General features: G+C 45.9%; 1 protein-coding gene across 3 annotated transcripts in view; it reads left to right on the plus strand.

Moving 5' to 3' along the window:
• MOCOS (molybdenum cofactor sulfurase) overlaps nt 1–19272 on the plus strand; it is a 1795153-nt gene that overhangs the window by 522817 nt on the left and 1253064 nt on the right. For all 3 annotated transcript variants that reach the window (XM_040432351.1, XM_040432352.1, XM_040432353.1), the window contains exon 4: nt 11869–12504. In XM_040432351.1, the coding sequence (XP_040288285.1) occupies nt 11869–12504 (636 nt within the window). The remainder of the gene's footprint in view (nt 1–11868; nt 12505–19272) is intronic.

A 19272-nucleotide genomic window follows, 5' to 3' on the forward strand; every position in this document is an offset into this window, starting at 1 on the left:
TTTTTTTATATACATATATAGATATTCTGTCCCTGGATCAGCACTCTTTCCATTCGGCCAGGTGATTTTAATTAGCCAAGCATTCTGCAGTAGGGGTTAAATTAACCTACCATGCTCCTCATTTGGAGTTCCAGAGAGCTTCAGGGTAAGGTGAAATTTGGAAACTGTTCACATGGTGCGGTGCTGCACGGGCCACTGTGCTGTTTTCTGGCTGGTTTGGTGGGGCCCAGTGCTAGGTATGGCATAGTTAGGCAGCAGGGCCGCCGGCCAGGATGGCACCGTGGTCGCCATGCAGCACCGCGCAATTCTATGTTAGGTTACCCACTCATAGAGCAACCTTGGCGTGGTCAGTGGCTTATGCCTTTGATCAAAATGTACACTAATGCCTCATTTAGCATATAGCATAGGAGGCGGTACACATGCTCTATTTAGTGCTGTCTTCTGCAAAAGTAGCAGGGATGAGATCAAAGCATCTCATGCCATCTTTTTTTATATACAAATATTTTTTTTTCTCCACTGTATTCACTAAAGAAAATAAACTGTCAGATGAAATGCAGAATGTAAAAGTAAATTCCCCATTAAAAGTGCCCTGTCTGACCCAGAAAGAAGTACAGCTGCGTCTTTAAAAAGCTTAAAATAGACAAATCGGCAGGACCAGATGCATACACCCCCGTATCATAAGCGAATTAAGTAATGTCATAGCTAGACCCTTTTTTCTGATATTTAAGGACTCTATACTGACAGAGAGTGTTCCATAAGATTAGCACATAGCAAATGTGGTGCTAATATTTAAAAAGGGTCCAAAAATAGAGCCTGGAAACTATAGGCCAGTAAGTTTAACATCTGTCGTGGGTAAACTGTTTGAAGGTTTTCTAAGATATGCTATCTTGGAGAACCTCAATGAAAATAAGCAAATAACGCCATACCAGCATGGCTTCATGAGGGATGGGTCATGTCAAACTAATTTGATCAGTTTCTATGAGGAAGTCCTAGTCTTGACAGCAGCGAATCAATGGATGTTGTATATCTGGACTTCTCCAACGTATTTGACACTGTACCACATAAAAGGTTAGTATATAAAATGAGAATGCTTGCACTGGGAGAAAATATCTGTATGTGGGTAAGTAACTGGCTCAGTGATAGAAAATAGAGGGTGGGTTATTAAAGGTATCACACTCAGATGGGTCACTGTCACTAGTGGGGTACCTCAGGGGCAGGGGTCAAGTGTCCTGGAAAAAAAAAGTGATGGGAACTCACCCAAGATCCACTGCACTCCAACCCCCCCCCCCCCCAAATATATATAAAAATTCAGTGGCAACATAAAACGTAAATAAAAACTGGAATTTGCGCTATAAGTCTGTTCAGACATAATTTGTCTCTTTCATATTATAAGTTCCCCTTATATATAATTTACTTACAGTTCTGAAGACTGAGGGGTGCTGGCTTAGCCTTAGAGGTGCTGACAGACTTGGCCTAAGGGGTGCTGGCTGGCTTAGCCTTAGGGGTGCTGACAGGCTTGGCCTCAGGGGTTCTGGCTGGCTTGGCCTCAGGAGTGCTGACAGGCTTGGCCTCAGGGGTGCTGGCTGGCTTGGCCGGGCAGAAGAGTTGTGGGAGACTGTGAGGCCTTTTTTCTCCAAGCTGCTCCGGAAAAAATAAAATTTTCATTACACCTCAGGTCAGACCACCAATCAGACCCCCAATGTTAATCAGACCTCAGCTAACAGCCCCAATAAGATCCCCAATGTTAATAAGACCCCAATAAGACCTCAGCTCAGACCCCAATATGAATGACGCCCAATCAGACCTCAGATAAGAGCACCATGCCTCATAGCAGCCCCCAGTAGCCACATAGCAGCCCCCAGTAGCCTTATAGCAACGCCCAGTAGCCTTATAGCAGCCCCCAGTAGCCATATATTAGCCCCCAGTAGCCATATATCAGCCCCCAGTAGCCTCATAGCAGCCCTCAGTAGCCTCTCCATCAGCCCCCAGTGCCTCTCACCAGCCCCCCGTGCCTCTATATCAGCCCCCAGTGCCTCTCCATCAGCCCCTAGTGCCTCTCCATCAGCCCGCAGTGCCTCTCCATCAGCCCCCAGTGCCTCTCCATCAACCCCCAGTGCCTCTCCATCAGCCCCCAGTGCCTCTCCATCAGCCCTCAGTGCCTCTCCATCAGCTTCCAGTGCCTCTCCACCAGCTCCCAGTGCCTCTCCACCAGCTCCCAGTGCCTCTTCACCAGCTCCCAGTGCCTCTCCATCAGCCCCCAGGCACCCAGTCAGTGCATCTCCATCAGTTCCCAGTGCCTCTCCTTCAGCCCCCAGTGTGCCCTCCCCGTTATTAAAATCATTGGTGGGCAGTGCGCCCCCCCCTCCCATTATTAAAATCATTGGTGGGCATTGCGCCCTCCCCCCCACCCCATCATTGGTGGCAGCGACAATTCCGATCGGAGTCTGGGGCTCCGATCGGTTACCATGGCAGTCAGGATGCTACTGAAGTCCTGTCTGGCTGCCATGGTCAGTTAGTCAGCAGCATACTTATATGCGCTGTGGCCGCCTGGCTCTCCTTCTTCTTGTAACTCACAGGTCTGTGCGGCGCATTGCTTATGATTATAGCAATGCGCCACACAGACCTGTGAGTTACAAGAAGAAGGAGCAACTGGGCAACCACAGCGCATGTAAGTATAATGCTGCTAAATAAACTGACCATTGCAGACAGGACTTCAGTAGCCTCCTGGCTGCCATGGTAACCGATCGAAGCCCCAGCATTACACTGCTGGGACTCAGATCGGAACTGCTGCTGCCACCAATGATGTGGGGGAGGGCGCAATGCCCACCAATGATTTTAGTAATGGAGAGGGGGGGGAGGATGCACTGCCCATCAACGATTTTAGTACCGGGGGGGGGGGGGGGTGCACTGCCCACCAATGATTTTAATACTGGGAAGGGCAGGGGGAGGGCGTACTGCACACCAATGATTTTAATACATGGGAATGCCTCGGATTTAGAATATACCATCGGATTGGAGTTTTCTCCAATCCGATGGTATATTTTAACTTCAAGCATTACCTACAGAGGACCAGGAAGCGGTGATTACAAAGCCTTCACCGCTTCCTGGTCCTTTTGCCCGGCGTTAAAGACGGGCGGCCCTGAAAGGGAACGCCGTTCCCGTAGGACTCGAGCCCTGCTCAGGGGTCAGTATTGGGCCCTATTCTCTTCATTCTCTTCTCTTCATAAAATTTGCAGTTTGAGGGGTCTTTAACGGATTGCACTGGGCTTCTGTAAATAGAGGTTAAGGGAAAAAAAAGCACCTTTCCTTTCCTAAGTGAATATGAACTGACTGAATACACAGCTTTTTCACTTTTTTTTTCTGAATGAAAGGACATATTGTACAGTAGCAGATGAATGAGTGGGGAGATGCTAATTACAGCTCTGTAACAAAGGGGCATTTTTGTCTGAGGATTTCACACACAACAATTACTGTAAACATACTGTATACAGTAATCATTCATTTACAGCGCGGCCCCCTGTGACTTCCCCATCTGAAGCTACACTCATTTTATGTTTATCGGTCAATAAACAAATAAAAATGTACAATAATTAATCAACAATAATTAAAGTGTGAACATAGAATTTATCAATATATGCCATATACTCAAAACCATGATCAAATAAATAAATAATGTGTTCAAATGACATGATTGTAACAATAAAAAAAAACAATAAATAAAATCAACAAATTCATACAATAGTGATAATCGTCAAAATAAGCATCAAAGTTTAAGAAACAAATGAAGTGCAACACATGTGAAGTGCCCGTGACATGCAGTGAAATGAAAAAATTCCACAATATAAAGAATGATCACGTACAGTATGAAGCATACAGTACATTTCCTGTACACAACATGTAATTCCAATAATGATGCTAACTATCTGGCTAACAGTATAAAGTCCAAAGTCCATTCAAAAAGTGCATAAGAGGTCTCATGCTGCTGCCACCTCCCCACTCTGTCACTGGGACACTCTGTGGTCTACTAATGCTGCTGCCTTATCACTACTCTGTGGCATCCTTCATGCTGCTGTCACCTCAACACTATGTAACTGGGTCACTATGTAATCTCCACATGCTGGTGCCTCTTCACTACTCTGTGGTCTCCTCATGCTGCTGCCACCTCAACACTATGTCACTGGGCCACTCTGTGGTCTCCTCATGCTGCTGCCACATCACTACTCTCTGGTCTCCTCATGCTGCTGCCACCTCAACACTATGTCACTGGGCCATTCTGTGGTCTCCTCATGCTGCGTCCCAAACACTACTTTATGGTATCCTAATGCTGCTGTCACCTCAACACTATGTCACTGGGCTACTCTGTGGTCTCCTCATGCTGCTGCCACCTGAACACTATGTCACTGGGCCACTCTGTGGTCTACTCATGCTGCTATTACATCACTACTCTGTGGTCTACTGATGCTGCTGTCACCTCAACACTATGTCACTGGGACACTCTGTAGTCTCCTCATGCTGTTTCCAACTCAAAACTATGTCACTTGGCCACTCTGTGGTTTCCTCATGCTGCCAAATCACTACTCTGTGGTCTCCTCATGCTGCTGCCACCAAAACACAATGTCACTGGACCACTCTGTGGTTTCCTCATGCTGCCACATCACTACTCTGTGGTCTCCTCATGCTGCTGCCACCTCAACACTGTGTCACTGGGCCACTCTGTGGTCGCCTCATGCTGCTGCCACATCAATACTCTGCGGTCTCCTCATGCTGCTGTCACCTCAACATTATTTCACTGGGCCACTCTGTGGTCTCCTCATGCTACTACTACCTCAACACTATGTCACCGGACCACTCTGTTGTCTCCTTATGCTGCTGCCACATTACTACTCTGTGGTCTATTCACGCTGCTGTCACCTCAATATTATGTCACTAGGCCACTCTGTGGTCTCCTCATGCTGCTGCTACATCAACACTATGTAACTGGGCCAATCTGTCGTCTCCTCATGCTGCTGCCACATCACTACTCTGTGGTCTCCTCATGCTGCTGCCACCTCAATAATATGTCACTGGGACACTTTGTGGTCTCCTCATGCTGATGCCATCTCATCACTATGTCAATGGGCAACTCTGTGGTCTTCTCATGCTGCTGCCACCTCAACACTATCTCATCTGGCCACTCTGTTGTCTCGTCATGCTGCTGCCACATCACTACTCTGTGGTCTTTTCATGCTGCTGCCTCCTCAACACTATGTCAGTGGGCCACTCTGTGGTCTCCTCATGCTGCTGCCACCTCAACACTGTCTCACTGGGCCACTCTGTGGTAGCCTCATGCTGCTGACACAACACTACTATGTGGTCTCCTCATGTTGCTGTCACCTCAACATTATGTCACTGGGCCACTCTGTGGTCTCCTCTTGCTAATGCCAAATCAATACTCTGTGTTCTCCTACTGCTGCCACCTCAACACTATGTCACTTGGCCACACTGTGGTTTTCTCATGCTTCTGCCACGTCACTACTCTGTGGTGTTTTCATGCTGCTGCCACCTGAACACTATGTCACTGAGCCACTCTGTGGTCTACTCATGCTGCTGCCACCTCAGCACTATGTCACTGGGCCACTCTGTGGTCTCCTCATGCTGCTGCCACATCACTACTTTGCGTTCTCCTCATGCTGCTGCCACCTCAATACTATGTCACTGTGCCATTCTGTGGTCTCCTCATGCTGCTTCCATATCACTATTCTGTGGTCTCCTCATTCTGCTGTCACCTCAACACTATGCAGAGTGGCCCAGTAACATAGTGATGAGGTGACAGCAGCATGAGGAGATTACAGAGTGGCCCAGTGACAATCTCCTCATGCTGTTTCCACCTCAACACTATGTCACTGGGCCACTCTGTGGATTCCTCATGCTGCCAAATCGCTACTCTGTGGTCTCCTCATGCTGCTGCCACCTCAACACTGTGTCACTGCGCCACTCTGTGGTTGCCTCATGCTGCTGCCACATCACTACTCTGTGGTCTACTCATGATGCTGTCACCTGAACATTATGTCACTGGGCCACTCTGTGGTCTCCTCATGCTACTGCCACCTGAACACTATGTCACTGGGCCACTCTGTGATCTCCTCATGCCGCTGCCACATCACTACTCTGTGGTCTACTCATGCTACTGTCACCTCACCACTATGTCACTGTGCCACTCTATAGTTTCCTCATGCTGCCAATTCACCACTTTGTGGTCTCCTCATGATGCTGCCACCTCAACACTATGTCACTGGTCCAATCTGTGGTTTCCTCATGCTGCCACATCACTACTCTGTGGTCTCCTCATGCTACTGTCACCTCACCACTATGTCACTGTGCCACGCTATAGTTTCCTTATGCTGCCAATTCACCACTTTGTGGTCTCCTCATGCTGCTGCCACCTCAACACTATGTCACTGGTCCAATCTGTGGTTTCCTCATGCTGCCACATCACTACTCTGTGGTCTCCTCATGCTACTGTCACCTCACCACTATGTCACTGTGCCACGCTATAGTTTCCTTATGCTGCCAATTCACCACTCTGTGGTCTCCTCATGCTGCTGCTACCTCAACACTATGTAACTGGGCCACTCTGTGGTCTCCTCATGCTGCTGCCACATCACTACTCTGTGATCTCCTCATGCTGCTGTCACCTCAACACTATTTCACTGGGCCACTCTGTGGTCTCCTCATGCTGCTGCCACCTCAATACTATGTAATTTGGCCACTCTGTGGTCTCCTCATACTGCTGCCACATCACTACTCTGTGGTTTCCTCATGCTGCTGTCACCTCAACACTAAGTCACTGGGCCACTCTGTGGTCTCCTCATGCTGCTGCCACCTCAACACTATGTCACTGGGCCACTCTGTGGTTTCCTTATCCTGTCGCCGCATCACTACTCTGTGGTCTCCTCATGCTGCTGCCACCTCATCACTATGTCACTAGGCCACTCTGTTGTCTCCTCATGCTGCTGCCACATCACTGCTCTGTGGTCTGTTCATGCTGCTGCCACCTCAACACTATGTCACTAGGCAACTCTGTGGTCTTCTCATGTTGCAGCCACCTGAACACTATGTCACTGGGCCGCTCTGTCATCTCCTTATGCTGCTGTAACCTCAACACTATGTCACTGGACCACTCTGTGGTCCCCTCATGCTGCTGCCACATCACTACTCTGTGGTGTTCTCATGCTGCTGCCACCTCATCACTATGTCACTAGGCCACTCTGTTGTCTCCTCATGCTGCTGCCACATCACTGCTCTGTGGTCTGTTCATGCTGCTGCCACCTCAACACTATGTCACTAGGCAACTCTGTGGTCTCCTAATGCTGTTTCCACATCACTACTCTGTGGTCTCCTCATGCTGCTGTCACTTCAACACTATGTCACTGGGCCACTTTGTGTTCTTTTGATGCTGCTGCCACTTCAACACTATGTCACTGGGTCACTCTGTGGTTTTCTCATGTTGCAGCCACCTGAACACTATGTCACTGGGCCGCTCTGTCATCTCCTTATGCTGCTGTAACCTCAACACTATGTCACTGGACCACTCTGTGGTCCCCTCATGCTGCTGCCACATCACTACTCTGTGGTGTTCTCATGCTGCTGCCACCTCAACACTATATCACTGGGCCACTCTGTGGTCTCCTCATGCTTCTGCCAACTCAACACTATGTCATTGAGCAACAATGTGGTCTCCTCATGCTGCTGCCTCATCACTACTCTGTGGTCTCATGCTGGTGTCACCTATACACTGTCACTGGGCCACTCTGTGTTCTCCTCATGCTGCTTCCAACTCAACACTATGTCACTGGGCCACTCTGTAGCCTCCTCATGCTGCTGAAACATCACTATTCTGTGGTTTCCTCATGCTGCTGTCACCTCAACACTATGTCACTGTGCCACTCTGTGTTCTCCTCATGCTGCTGCCAACTCAACACTATGTCACTGGGCCACTTTGTGGTCTTCTCATGCTGCTTCCACATCACTACTCTGTGGTCTCCTCATTCTGCTGCCACCTTAACACTATGTCACTGGGCCACTCTGTAGTCTCCTCATGCTGCTGCTATATCACTACTCTGTGGTCTCTTCATTCTGCTGTCACCTCAACACTATGTCACTGGGCCACTATGTTGTCTCCTCATACTGCTGCCACATCACTACTCTGTGGTCTCCTCATGCTGCTGTCACCTCAACACTATGTAACTGGGCCACTCTGTGGTCTCCTCATGCTGCTGCCACCTCAACACTATGTCACTGTGCCACTCTGGGGTTTCCTCATGCTGCTGCCACCTCAACACTATGTCACTTGGCCACTCTGTGGTCTCCTCATGCTGCTTCCACATCACTACTCTTTGGTTTCTTTATGCTGCTGCCACCTCAACACTATGTCATTGTGACACTCTATAGTCTCCTCATGCTGCTGCTACATCACTACTTTGTGGTCTCCTCATGCTGCTGTCACCTCAACACTATGTCACTGGGCGACTCTGTGGTCTCCTTATGCTGCTGCCACCTCAGCACTATGTCACTGGGCCACTCTGTGATCTCATCTTGCTGCTGCCACATCAACACTATGTCACTGGGCCACTTTGTGGTCTACTCTTTCTGATTCCACATCACTAATCTGTGTTCTCCTCATGCTTCTGACACCTCAACACTAAGTCACTGGGCCATTCTGTGGTCTCCTCATGCTGCTTCCACATCACTACTCTGTGGTCTCCTCATGCTGCTACCACCTTAACACTGTCACTGGGCCACTCTGTGGTTGCCTCATGCTGCTGCCACAACACTACTCTGTGGTCTTCTCTTGCTGCTGCCACCTCAACACTATGTCACTACTGGGCCACTCTGTGGTCTACTCATGCTGCTGCCACATCAACACTATGTCACTGGGCCACTCTGTGGTCTCCTCATGCTGCTACCACATCACTACTCTGTGATCTCCTCATGCTGCTGTCACTTCAACACTTTGTCACTGGGGACGAAGGAGCCCGACAGGCCCTGAAACGCGTAGGTGGTTTTTTGTCCCACGGAGGCTACAGTATTCACAGAGGTGACGTATATCACTGAGCCACTCTGTGGTCTCCTCATGCTTCTGCCAACTCAACACTATGTCATTGAGCAACAATGTGGTCTCCTCATGCTGCTGCCTCATCACTACTCTGTGGTCTCATGCTGGTGTCACCTATACACTGTCACTGGGCCACTCTGTGTTCTCCTCATGCTGCTTCCAACTCAACACTATGTCACTGGGCCACTCTGTAGCCTCCTCATGCTGCTGAAACATCACTATTCTGTGGTTTCCTCATGCTGCTGTCACCTCAACACTATGTCACTGTGCCACTCTGTGTTCTCCTCATGCTGCTGCCAACTCAACACTATGTCACTGGGCCACTTTGTGGTCTTCTCATGCTGCTTCCACATCACTACTCTGTGGTCTCCTCATTCTGCTGCCACCTTAACACTATGTCACTGGGCCACTCTGTAGTCTCCTCATGCTGCTGCTATATCACTACTCTGTGGTCTCTTCATTCTGCTGTCACCTCAACACTATGTCACTGGGCCACTATGTTGTCTCCTCATACTGCTGCCACATCACTACTCTGTGGTCTCCTCATGCTGCTGTCACCTCAACACTATGTAACTGGGCCACTCTGTGGTCTCCTCATGCTGCTGCCACCTCAACACTATGTCACTGTGCCACTCTGGGGTTTCCTCATGCTGCTGCCACCTCAACACTATGTCACTTGGCCACTCTGTGGTCTCCTCATGCTGCTTCCACATCACTACTCTTTGGTTTCTTTATGCTGCTGCCACCTCAACACTATGTCATTGTGACACTCTATAGTCTCCTCATGCTGCTGCTACATCACTACTTTGTGGTCTCCTCATGCTGCTGTCACCTCAACACTATGTCACTGGGCGACTCTGTGGTCTCCTTATGCTGCTGCCACCTCAGCACTATGTCACTGGGCCACTCTGTGATCTCATCTTGCTGCTGCCACATCAACACTATGTCACTGGGCCACTTTGTGGTCTACTCTTTCTGATTCCACATCACTAATCTGTGTTCTCCTCATGCTTCTGACACCTCAACACTAAGTCACTGGGCCATTCTGTGGTCTCCTCATGCTGCTTCCACATCACTACTCTGTGGTCTCCTCATGCTGCTACCACCTTAACACTGTCACTGGGCCACTCTGTGGTTGCCTCATGCTGCTGCCACAACACTACTCTGTGGTCTTCTCTTGCTGCTGCCACCTCAACACTATGTCACTACTGGGCCACTCTGTGGTCTACTCATGCTGCTGCCACATCAACACTATGTCACTGGGCCACTCTGTGGTCTCCTCATGCTGCTACCACATCACTACTCTGTGATCTCCTCATGCTGCTGTCACTTCAACACTTTGTCACTGGGGACGAAGGAGCCCGACAGGCCCTGAAACGCGTAGGTGGTTTTTTGTCCCACGGAGGCTACAGTATTCACAGAGGTGACGTCACCGAAGCGGTTTCCAGGACGACCGTAACAACAAGCTCCCTCGCACCACGCGTGCTTCCGGCCGGGGCAGCGTCCGTGCTTGCAGGTGAGCAAGGAGAACGCTCTTATTCAAAAGACACCTACAGGACAAGGAAATTTAGAACTATAAAGAACCGGTAAAAGAAAAAGGATGCACCATTGAATTTAATAAAGCAGGAACTCATCAGGTAATCTTCTAGCATCATATAGATTTGTGTTTACACCGTGCGTACTTGCAGTACTATTATTTCTTTATAACACAGATTACGACCGCTACAGACTGCTCATTTATGGTCCTTATTTATAGTTTTGTATTTTTGCGTCCTTTCTAGCACCCACTCAATCTATAAGTAGAGGGAGACAGCGGTCTGTTTTGCTATCCCAGCGCTTGTGTCTTGAGTCACCTACGGGTGATTTATCAGTCACTTATATTTATCATATGGGATGAGGACAAATCCTTCTGCCAATCCCTGAACGAAACAGACTGGGGTATAACTTTTGGTCTCAACTTCAATAGAACGGAGACCGAATTCCTAGATATAATCATCTGGAGCCACAACAACACCATCTCCACAAAAACGTACTTCAAACCAGTAGACAGCAACAGCTATATCCACTATTCCAGCTTTCACCATAAGAAATGGCTACAGAATAAACCATATAGCCAGTTTAAACGAATAAGACGCAATTGCACATACAAAGAAGACTTCGTACAACAAACAGACACCGTCTGAAAACGATTTTCCACAAAACACTATCCAGCTAAACTGTTAAAAAATGCTTTGAAAATAAGCTCCTCCGTGTCCCAGGAGGAATGTCTAACCACAACCTCCAAAAAACAAGAAAAGCAAGTCCACCTTAACTTTATCACCCAGTATAGCACGTCAAATGGGCACATCAAGATGATTTTAGCCAAACAATGGCACATTACTTCAAGATCCATAACTCTCAAATACTTTCCATGATGTCTGAACTTGGCTTTTATTAAGTTCAATAAAAGTGTCTTTGTTTATGAAAGTACACTGGATTTTTTTTCTTCACTAAAGTTTTACTTTTAGCTGCTTAATCTCAGACTTTTGTTTGGGTCATCGTCATAGGTCAATAATCTTATACTCATTGGGGGAGATTAATAAAAACTGATGTAAAGGAAAACTAGCTTAGTTGCCCATAGCAACCAATCACATTCCACTTTACATTTTATTTCCTTTATACCAGTTTTGATAAATCTTCCCCATTATCTAAATATAATGGGGAAGATAAATCGTAGACACTAAACATTATAAAAAGTCAATGTTTTTGAAATTGTCTTTTTCTTTTTTCTTTAGAATATTACAACACTTTAATGCATCTCCAGAAGACTACTCTGTTATCTTTACATCCGGAAGTACTGCAGCTCTTAAACTAGTGGCAGAAACGTTCCCATGGACTTCAAGAAGTTCGAGTAATGCAGGGAGCTACTTCTGTTACCTGACTGATAATCATACCTCAGTGGTTGGAATTAGGGGGAATATGAAAATGTTACATGTGTCAACTGTTCCAGTTGAACCAGAAGAGATGTTACAGTCAGAAAGTCCAACAACTGAACTTCTGAATGACAGCACTTTCCATCTTTTCAGCTATCCAGCACTGAGCAATTTTTCAGGAACCAAGTATCCTCTCTCATGGATAAAAAAGATTCAGACTGGGGAAATATTGCCAATTAGGGCCCCAGGCAAGTGGTGTGTTTTGCTGGATGCAGCTTCCTTTGTAAGCACATCTCCACTAGACTTGGCAGTATATCAACCAGATTTTGTCACTATTTCATTTTACAAGATTTTTGGATTTCCAACTGGCTTGGGAGCCTTGATTGTTTCTAATTGCATTGCTAATTTTCTAAGGAAAAATTATTTTGGTGGTGGAACTGCAGCAGCTTATCTCTCAAAGGAAGATTTCTTTGTACCTAAAGACTCAATAAGTGACAGGTAAGTCTTGTCATACTGCAATAGTCACTAAATGGTTGGATATGGGGTTAAAGAATAAAACTAAAGTAACAAAGAATGAGTCAACTCAATTGAGACATCTCAATTGAGACATCAACAAACTTGTAGGTTTTTCTGCTTCTCAAAGAACAGACCCAACTGAAATATGCAAATTCACTGTACAAGAAATGCTCTATGGGCAAGAAGGAGACACCTATTTGTAAACAGCTGTTTCAGGATTTTTATCCTTTGTCAGTACAGAGCAAGGGTCTGGATTGGCTAGATAAGATGCCTTTGATGCTGCTTTTGGGAGAGGTGTGCTGGATCTCATTAACAAGATAGAGATGGTGGATTATTTATTATTATTTATTATTAAAGCGCCATTTATTCCATGGCGCTGTACATATGATAAGGAGTATACATACATAATCCAGATAATTTCACTAAGCATAAACAAGATGATTTCGGCCACTTTCACACTAGCGTTTCTATTTTCCGGTATTGAGATCTGTCATGGGGTCTCAATACCGGAAAAAAACGCTTTCATTTTGTCTCCATTCACTGTCAATGGGGACAAAACATGACTAAAGAGAACTGAATGCTCCAAAATACATTCCGTTCCGTTCTCATACCGGAGAGAAAACCGCAGCATGCTGCAGTTTGCTTTCCGTCCTAGGATATGAAGCAAGATGGATCCGTCATGACCCACAATGCAATTCAATGGGGACGGATCTGTTTTCTCTGACACAATAGAAAACAGATCCACCCCCCATTGACTTTCAATGGAGTTCATGACGGATCCATCTTGGCTATGTTACAGATAATACAACAAGATCCGTTCATAACAGATGCAGATGGTTGTATTATCAGTAACGAAAGCGTTATTGCTGAACCCTGCCGGATCAAGCAAAAACGCTAGTGTGAAAGTAGTCGAACAGACTGGTAAAGAAGGAGAAAGGGCCCTGCCCGTGCTACAAGGTATGGAGGAAGGACACAGTAGGTAAGGGTAAAGCTGGTCATGGTGGTACAGCAGCAGCAGGGTCACTGTAGGCTTGTTTGAAGAGGTGAGTTTTCAGGTTTCCTTTGAAGGATTCCACTGTAGGTGAGAGTCTGATATGTTGGGGTAGAGAGTTCCACAGTATGGGGGATGTACGGGAGAAATCTTAGAGGTGGTTGTGGGAAGAGGGGATAAGAGGAGAGGAGAGAAGGAGGTCTTGTGAGGATCGAAGATTACATGTGGGGATGTATCGGGAAAGTAGATCAGAGATGTATGAAGGGGACAGGTTGTGGATGGCTTTATACGTATTTGTTAGAATTTTGAACTGAATTCGCTGGGCAATGGGGAGTCAGTGAAGAGACTGGCAGAGGGGAGAGGCAGAGGAGTAACGGGGGGAGAGGCGGATTAGTTGGGCAGCAGAGTAGAGGATAGATTGGCGGGGTGTGAGAGTGCTAAATGGAAGGCCACAGAGGAGGATGTTGCAGTAGTTTAGGCAGAAGATGATGAGGGCATGTACAAGCATTTTTGCAGACTCATGGTTGAGGAATGCGTGGATGTGGGAGATATTTTTGAGTTGAAGGCGGCAGGTGGTTGAAAGGGCTTGGATGTGCGGTCTGAATCACAGGGCAGAATCCAAGGTCACTCCAAGGCAGTGGACTTGGTTGACCGGGGAGAGTGTGTAGACATTGATCGTGATAGATAGGTCTGTTGGAGGGGGAAGGTGAGCAAGATGGAGGAAAGATGATAAATTCTGTTTTATCCATGTTAAGTATAAAAAAAAAGTGAGAGGAGAGGAAGGAGGATATGGAAGATAGGCATTGTGCGATACTTAAAGAGGGACTCTATGAGCTGTCCCAGGCCGAGGGTGTAGAAGAGCAGGGGTCCTAGAACAGAGCCTTGTGGGACACCAAGAGAGAGGGGAATAATAAGACGACTTGGTGTGAGAGTGGGAGAAGCTAAATGTTTGGTCTGTGAGGTATGATGTGATCCAGGAGAGGGCCAGGTATGTTATGCCAAGAGATAAGAGAGTTTGTAACAGAAGGGAGTGATAAACAGTGTCAAAGGCAGAGGACAGGCCAAGGAGGAGGAGGACAGAGTATTTTTTTTGGTTTTAGCTGCTAGAAAGTCATTGGTGAATTTGGTAAGGGCAGTTTCACTTGAGTGGTGGGGTCAGAAGCCAGATTGTAGCTGGTCAAAGAGGGAGCAGGAGTATAGGTTAGAGGACAATTCAGAATGGACATGTTGTTCAAGTAGCTTTGAGGCATATGGAAGAAGTGATATGGGGGCGATAACTGGATAAAGAAGATGTGAAGGCTTTTTGAAGATCGGTGTAACAGTAGCATGTTTAAAACCAGAGGGGAAGACACCACAGGTTAGTGATAGGTTGAAGACATGAGTTAGGGCTGAGATAAACACTGTGGTGAGGTTGGGATGAGGTTGGATGGGATTGGGTCAAGTGCGCAGGTGGTGAGATGTGATCTGGAGAGTAGGGTGGAAAATTTATCTTCTGTAATGGTGGAGAAGCTGGTTTTGGGAGAAGAGGACTGAGCAGTTGTGTAGAGGGTCTGTGGGGGCTGTGCACTGAAGCTTTCTCTGATGTTGTCGATCTTTTGTTTGAAGTATGTGGTCTTCAGCTGAGATGAGAGGTGAGAGTGGGGGGCGCTGCGGGACAGAGAAGAGAGTTGAAAGTGTCAAAAAGTTGTGGGACAGGGAAGATCTGAGAGATGAGAAGTAAACCTGTTTTGCATTAACGACTGAGGATTTGAAAATGAGGATGTGGTAAAGTGATCCTTAGAATGGGATTTCTGCTATCGCTGCTCTGCAGCCATGGAAGTTTGCCTGAGTTTTTTGGTCAGGCTGGTGTGCCAGAGTTGTCTGTTGATTCTTCGGGTTTTGTTGTGTGTGAGGGGGCAGCAGAGTCCAGAGCTGTACTTATTGTGGTGTTATACAAAGTGGTGGCAGTATCTGAGTCTACAAATGGTAGAGAGTGGAAGAAGGGAGTAAGAAAGCAAGGCGAAAGTCAAGATGTTTAAGGTTCCTGTGGGGGTGGCCTAGTGTGTGGACTGGGGGAGCAGCAGAAGAGATCAGTTAAGAGAAGGTGAGTAGGTTGTGGTCAGATAGGGGGAGAGGCGAATCAGAAAGATTAGATAGGGAGCAGAGGCGGGTAAAGATCAGATCCAGAGTGTGACCATCTCTGTGGGTGGGAACACTGTGAGAGGCCGAAGGAGAAAGAGAGTGATAGAAGCTTAGAGGAGGGCTGAGTGGCAAGTGTCAGTGGGGATGTTGAAGTCACTCATGATGATAGTGGGGATGTCAGCAGAAAGAAAGTGTAGAAGCCAGGTGTTGAAGTAATTGATAGAGACCTACAGGCAATGCTACAAAACAATCCTTGACTGTACTGAGAACCCTAAAACAGCTATCTACAGTGTCTGGTTTGACACTGGAGAAAAAGCTGTCTCCTTTATGGAGGAGTATTAATATGTGTAGTTTTTTTCTTCTGTTAAATGCAAAATATAATAACGTGTTTAACTTAATTTTGTCTAAATCTGTGTTATCTTGTACAAACCGGATTCCAAAAAAGTTGGGACACTAAACAAATTGTGAATAAAAACTGAATGCAATGATGTGGAGATGGCAAATGTCAATATTTTATTTATAAAAGAACGTAGATGACAGATCAAACGTTTAATCCGAGTAAATGTATCATTTTAAAGGAAAAATACGTTGATTCCAATTTTCACGGTGTCAACAAATCCCCAAAAAGTTGGGACAAGTAGCAATAAGAGGCTGGAAAAAGTAAATTTGAGCATAACGAAGAGCTGGAAGACCAATTAACACTAATTAGGTCAATTGGCAACATGATTGGGTATAAAAAGAGCTTCTCAGAGTGGCAGTGTCTCTCAGAAGCCAAGATGGGTAGAGGATCACCAATTCCCACAATGTTGCGCAGAAAGATAGTGGAGCAATATCAGAAAGGTGTTACCCAGCGAAAAATTGCAAAGACTTTGCATTTATCATCGTCAACTGTGCATAACATCATCCGAAGATTCAGAGAATCTGGAATAATCTCTGTGCGTAAGGGTCAAGGCCATAAAACCATAATGGATGCCTGTGATCTCCGGGCCCTTTAACGACACTGCACCACAAACAGGAATGCTACTGTAAAGGAAATCACAGAATGGGCTCAGGAATACTTCCAGAAACCATTGTCAGTGAACACAATCCACCGTGCCATCCGCCGTTGCCAGCTGAAACTCTGCAGTGCAAAGAAGAAGCCATTTCTAAGCAAGATCCACAAGCTCAGGCATTTTCACTGGGCCAGGGATCATTTAAAATGGAGTGTGGCAAAAATGGAAGACTGTTCTGTGGTCAGACGAGTCAGGATTCGAAGTTCTTTTTGGAAATCTGGGACGCCATGTCATCCGGACCAAAGAGGACAAGGACAACCCAAGTTGTTATCAACGCTCAGTTCAGAAGCCTGCATCTCTGATGGTATGGGGTTGCATGAGTGCGTGTGGCATGGGCAGCTTGCATGTCTGGAAAGGCACCATCAATGCAGAAAAATATATTCAGGTTCTAGAACATCATATGCTCCCATCCAGACTTCATCTCTTTCAGGGAAGACCCTGCATTTTTCAACAAGAAAATGCCAGACCACATTCTGCATCAATCACAACATCATGGCTGCGTAGGAGAAGGATCCGGGTACTGAAATGGCCAGTCTGCAGTCCAGATCTTTCACCTATAGAGAACATTTGGCGCATCATAAAGAGGAACAAAGAAGGCCCAAGACGATTGAACAGTTAGAGGCCTGTATTAGACAAGAATGGGAGAGCATTCCTATTTCTAAACTTGAGAAACTGGTCTCCTCGGTCCCCAGACGTCTGTTGAGTGTTGCAAGAAGAAGGGGAGATGCCACACAGTGGTGAAAATGGCCTTGTCCCAACTTTTTTGGGATTTGTTGACACCATGAAATTCTGATTCCACATATTTTTCCCTTAAAATGGTACATTTTCTCAGTTTAAACTTTTGTTCCGTGATTTATGTTCTATTCTGAATAAAATATTAGAAGTTGGCACCTCCACATCATAGCATTCAGTTTTTATTCACGATTTGTATAGTGTCCCAACTTTTTTGGAATCCGGTTTGTATGTAGTAGGAGTACACTCATTGTTCTGATTCTTAATTTCATATATAAAAAAAAAGTTTTGCTGTGGTTTTGCTGCCACCACAATCAAAATTTTAGGAAAAAGAATGGAAAATGTTTCTAAAACTGATTCAATTGAATCCCGGTTTGTGCAAACAAAGAGTCACCCCTTGGCTGCTATGTATGTATGTATATACAACTGGAGATCAATATGAAATACAAAGATTCATTTTCGAAAGAACCCTGTAGGAAACACCCCTTAAAATGTACATGGTATATAAGAGTACAGAATGGATGAACAGAGATCTCTAGTAGTATTGAATAATTATCAAGCATAGTTTGAAGAAGTATAAAGTAAACATATGTAGGACAGTAGGAACCCATCCTACGTCATGAGTTACATGAATAGAACAGTACAGAATAAAAAGGGTTCAGCTCTTGAGACTCTCCCAGTCAGAAGAAATAGAAAGAATAAGTGGGACAAGCAGTTAAGTCTTCCAGGCGCTAAAGCAAATATTTAGAGGGATAGGAAATACTGTAAGTTAGGAGAGTTGGCACGGTTTAACCAGGGGTTTCATATTTGCGAGCAACGTTCCCTGGTATCATTCAAAATGGCATTTAATTTTTCATATAAGGCTTGACTCTGAGGATAATCCTTGATACCGAAAGAGAGGGAGAGACCACTGGATAAATGAGGTGTAATCTAGAGAGCACCATATAGACTCTGTGAAGTATCTTTAAATAAGTCTCCATTAAGGTAACCTGCCAACTTCCCTTACTGATTGTCGTACAACACCCATGTCACTGCTCCAATGTGAGGGCCTCCTCAAGATCTATCTCCCAGCTATGCTTAAAGGCCAACTTGGTGTCAGAAAGTGGTGAATTCAGGGTAGAATAAAGAAGGGAGAGAATACCCCTCTCTAGAGCTCTATATTTTTAGAGGCTTTCAAACATTGAGCAGTCTATTGTGCTATTTGTTGAGACCTGGGAAGATGGAAGACTTGAGTAACTCTAAATAGTTCAGAAGTTGAAGTCAGAAAGTTGAAAGCAAGTATGCTCCGGACATGAGTTTAGAGTTGATTAAGAAATTACCAACATGACGTAGCTTAGTATGTTTTCACCAAACAAACACTGTTGGTGATAATCCAGGTGGAAAGAGGAGATTTCTGCATATAGTGAGCATTGTCGAGATAGGGCTTTGTAATTTATATTTAAATCAAACTTTCCTCCATACGGTAGTTGTAGCATAAGGTAGGGGATTTTTGCTGAGGGGTCAACTATCCCTAAGGAGATATCAGGTGACCAAATTAACGCTGGCATCAACAAATCAGATTCAAGTAGGACCCACTGCGGAGGATTAGGGAGTGCATGGAATGATACTAATTGTGATAGTCTGGCTGCTAGATAATGCTTATATAGATGGGGCACTGAGAGCCCACCTACCCTCTTATGCAAGTGCATAATATGCCTGGCTATTCTAGGTCTCTTATATGCCAATAAAAAGCCAAAGATTTCATTCTGTAATGATGTAAGGGTGTACTTTGTAACTGATACAGGAAGGGAGCGAAAGTAATACAATATCAAATGCAAAATGACCATTTTAATATTGTGTATTCTGCCCATCCAT

This window comes from Bufo bufo, chromosome 5 (genome assembly GCF_905171765.1).
Source record: "Bufo bufo chromosome 5, aBufBuf1.1, whole genome shotgun sequence".
Lineage (NCBI taxonomy): Eukaryota > Metazoa > Chordata > Amphibia > Anura > Bufonidae > Bufo > Bufo bufo.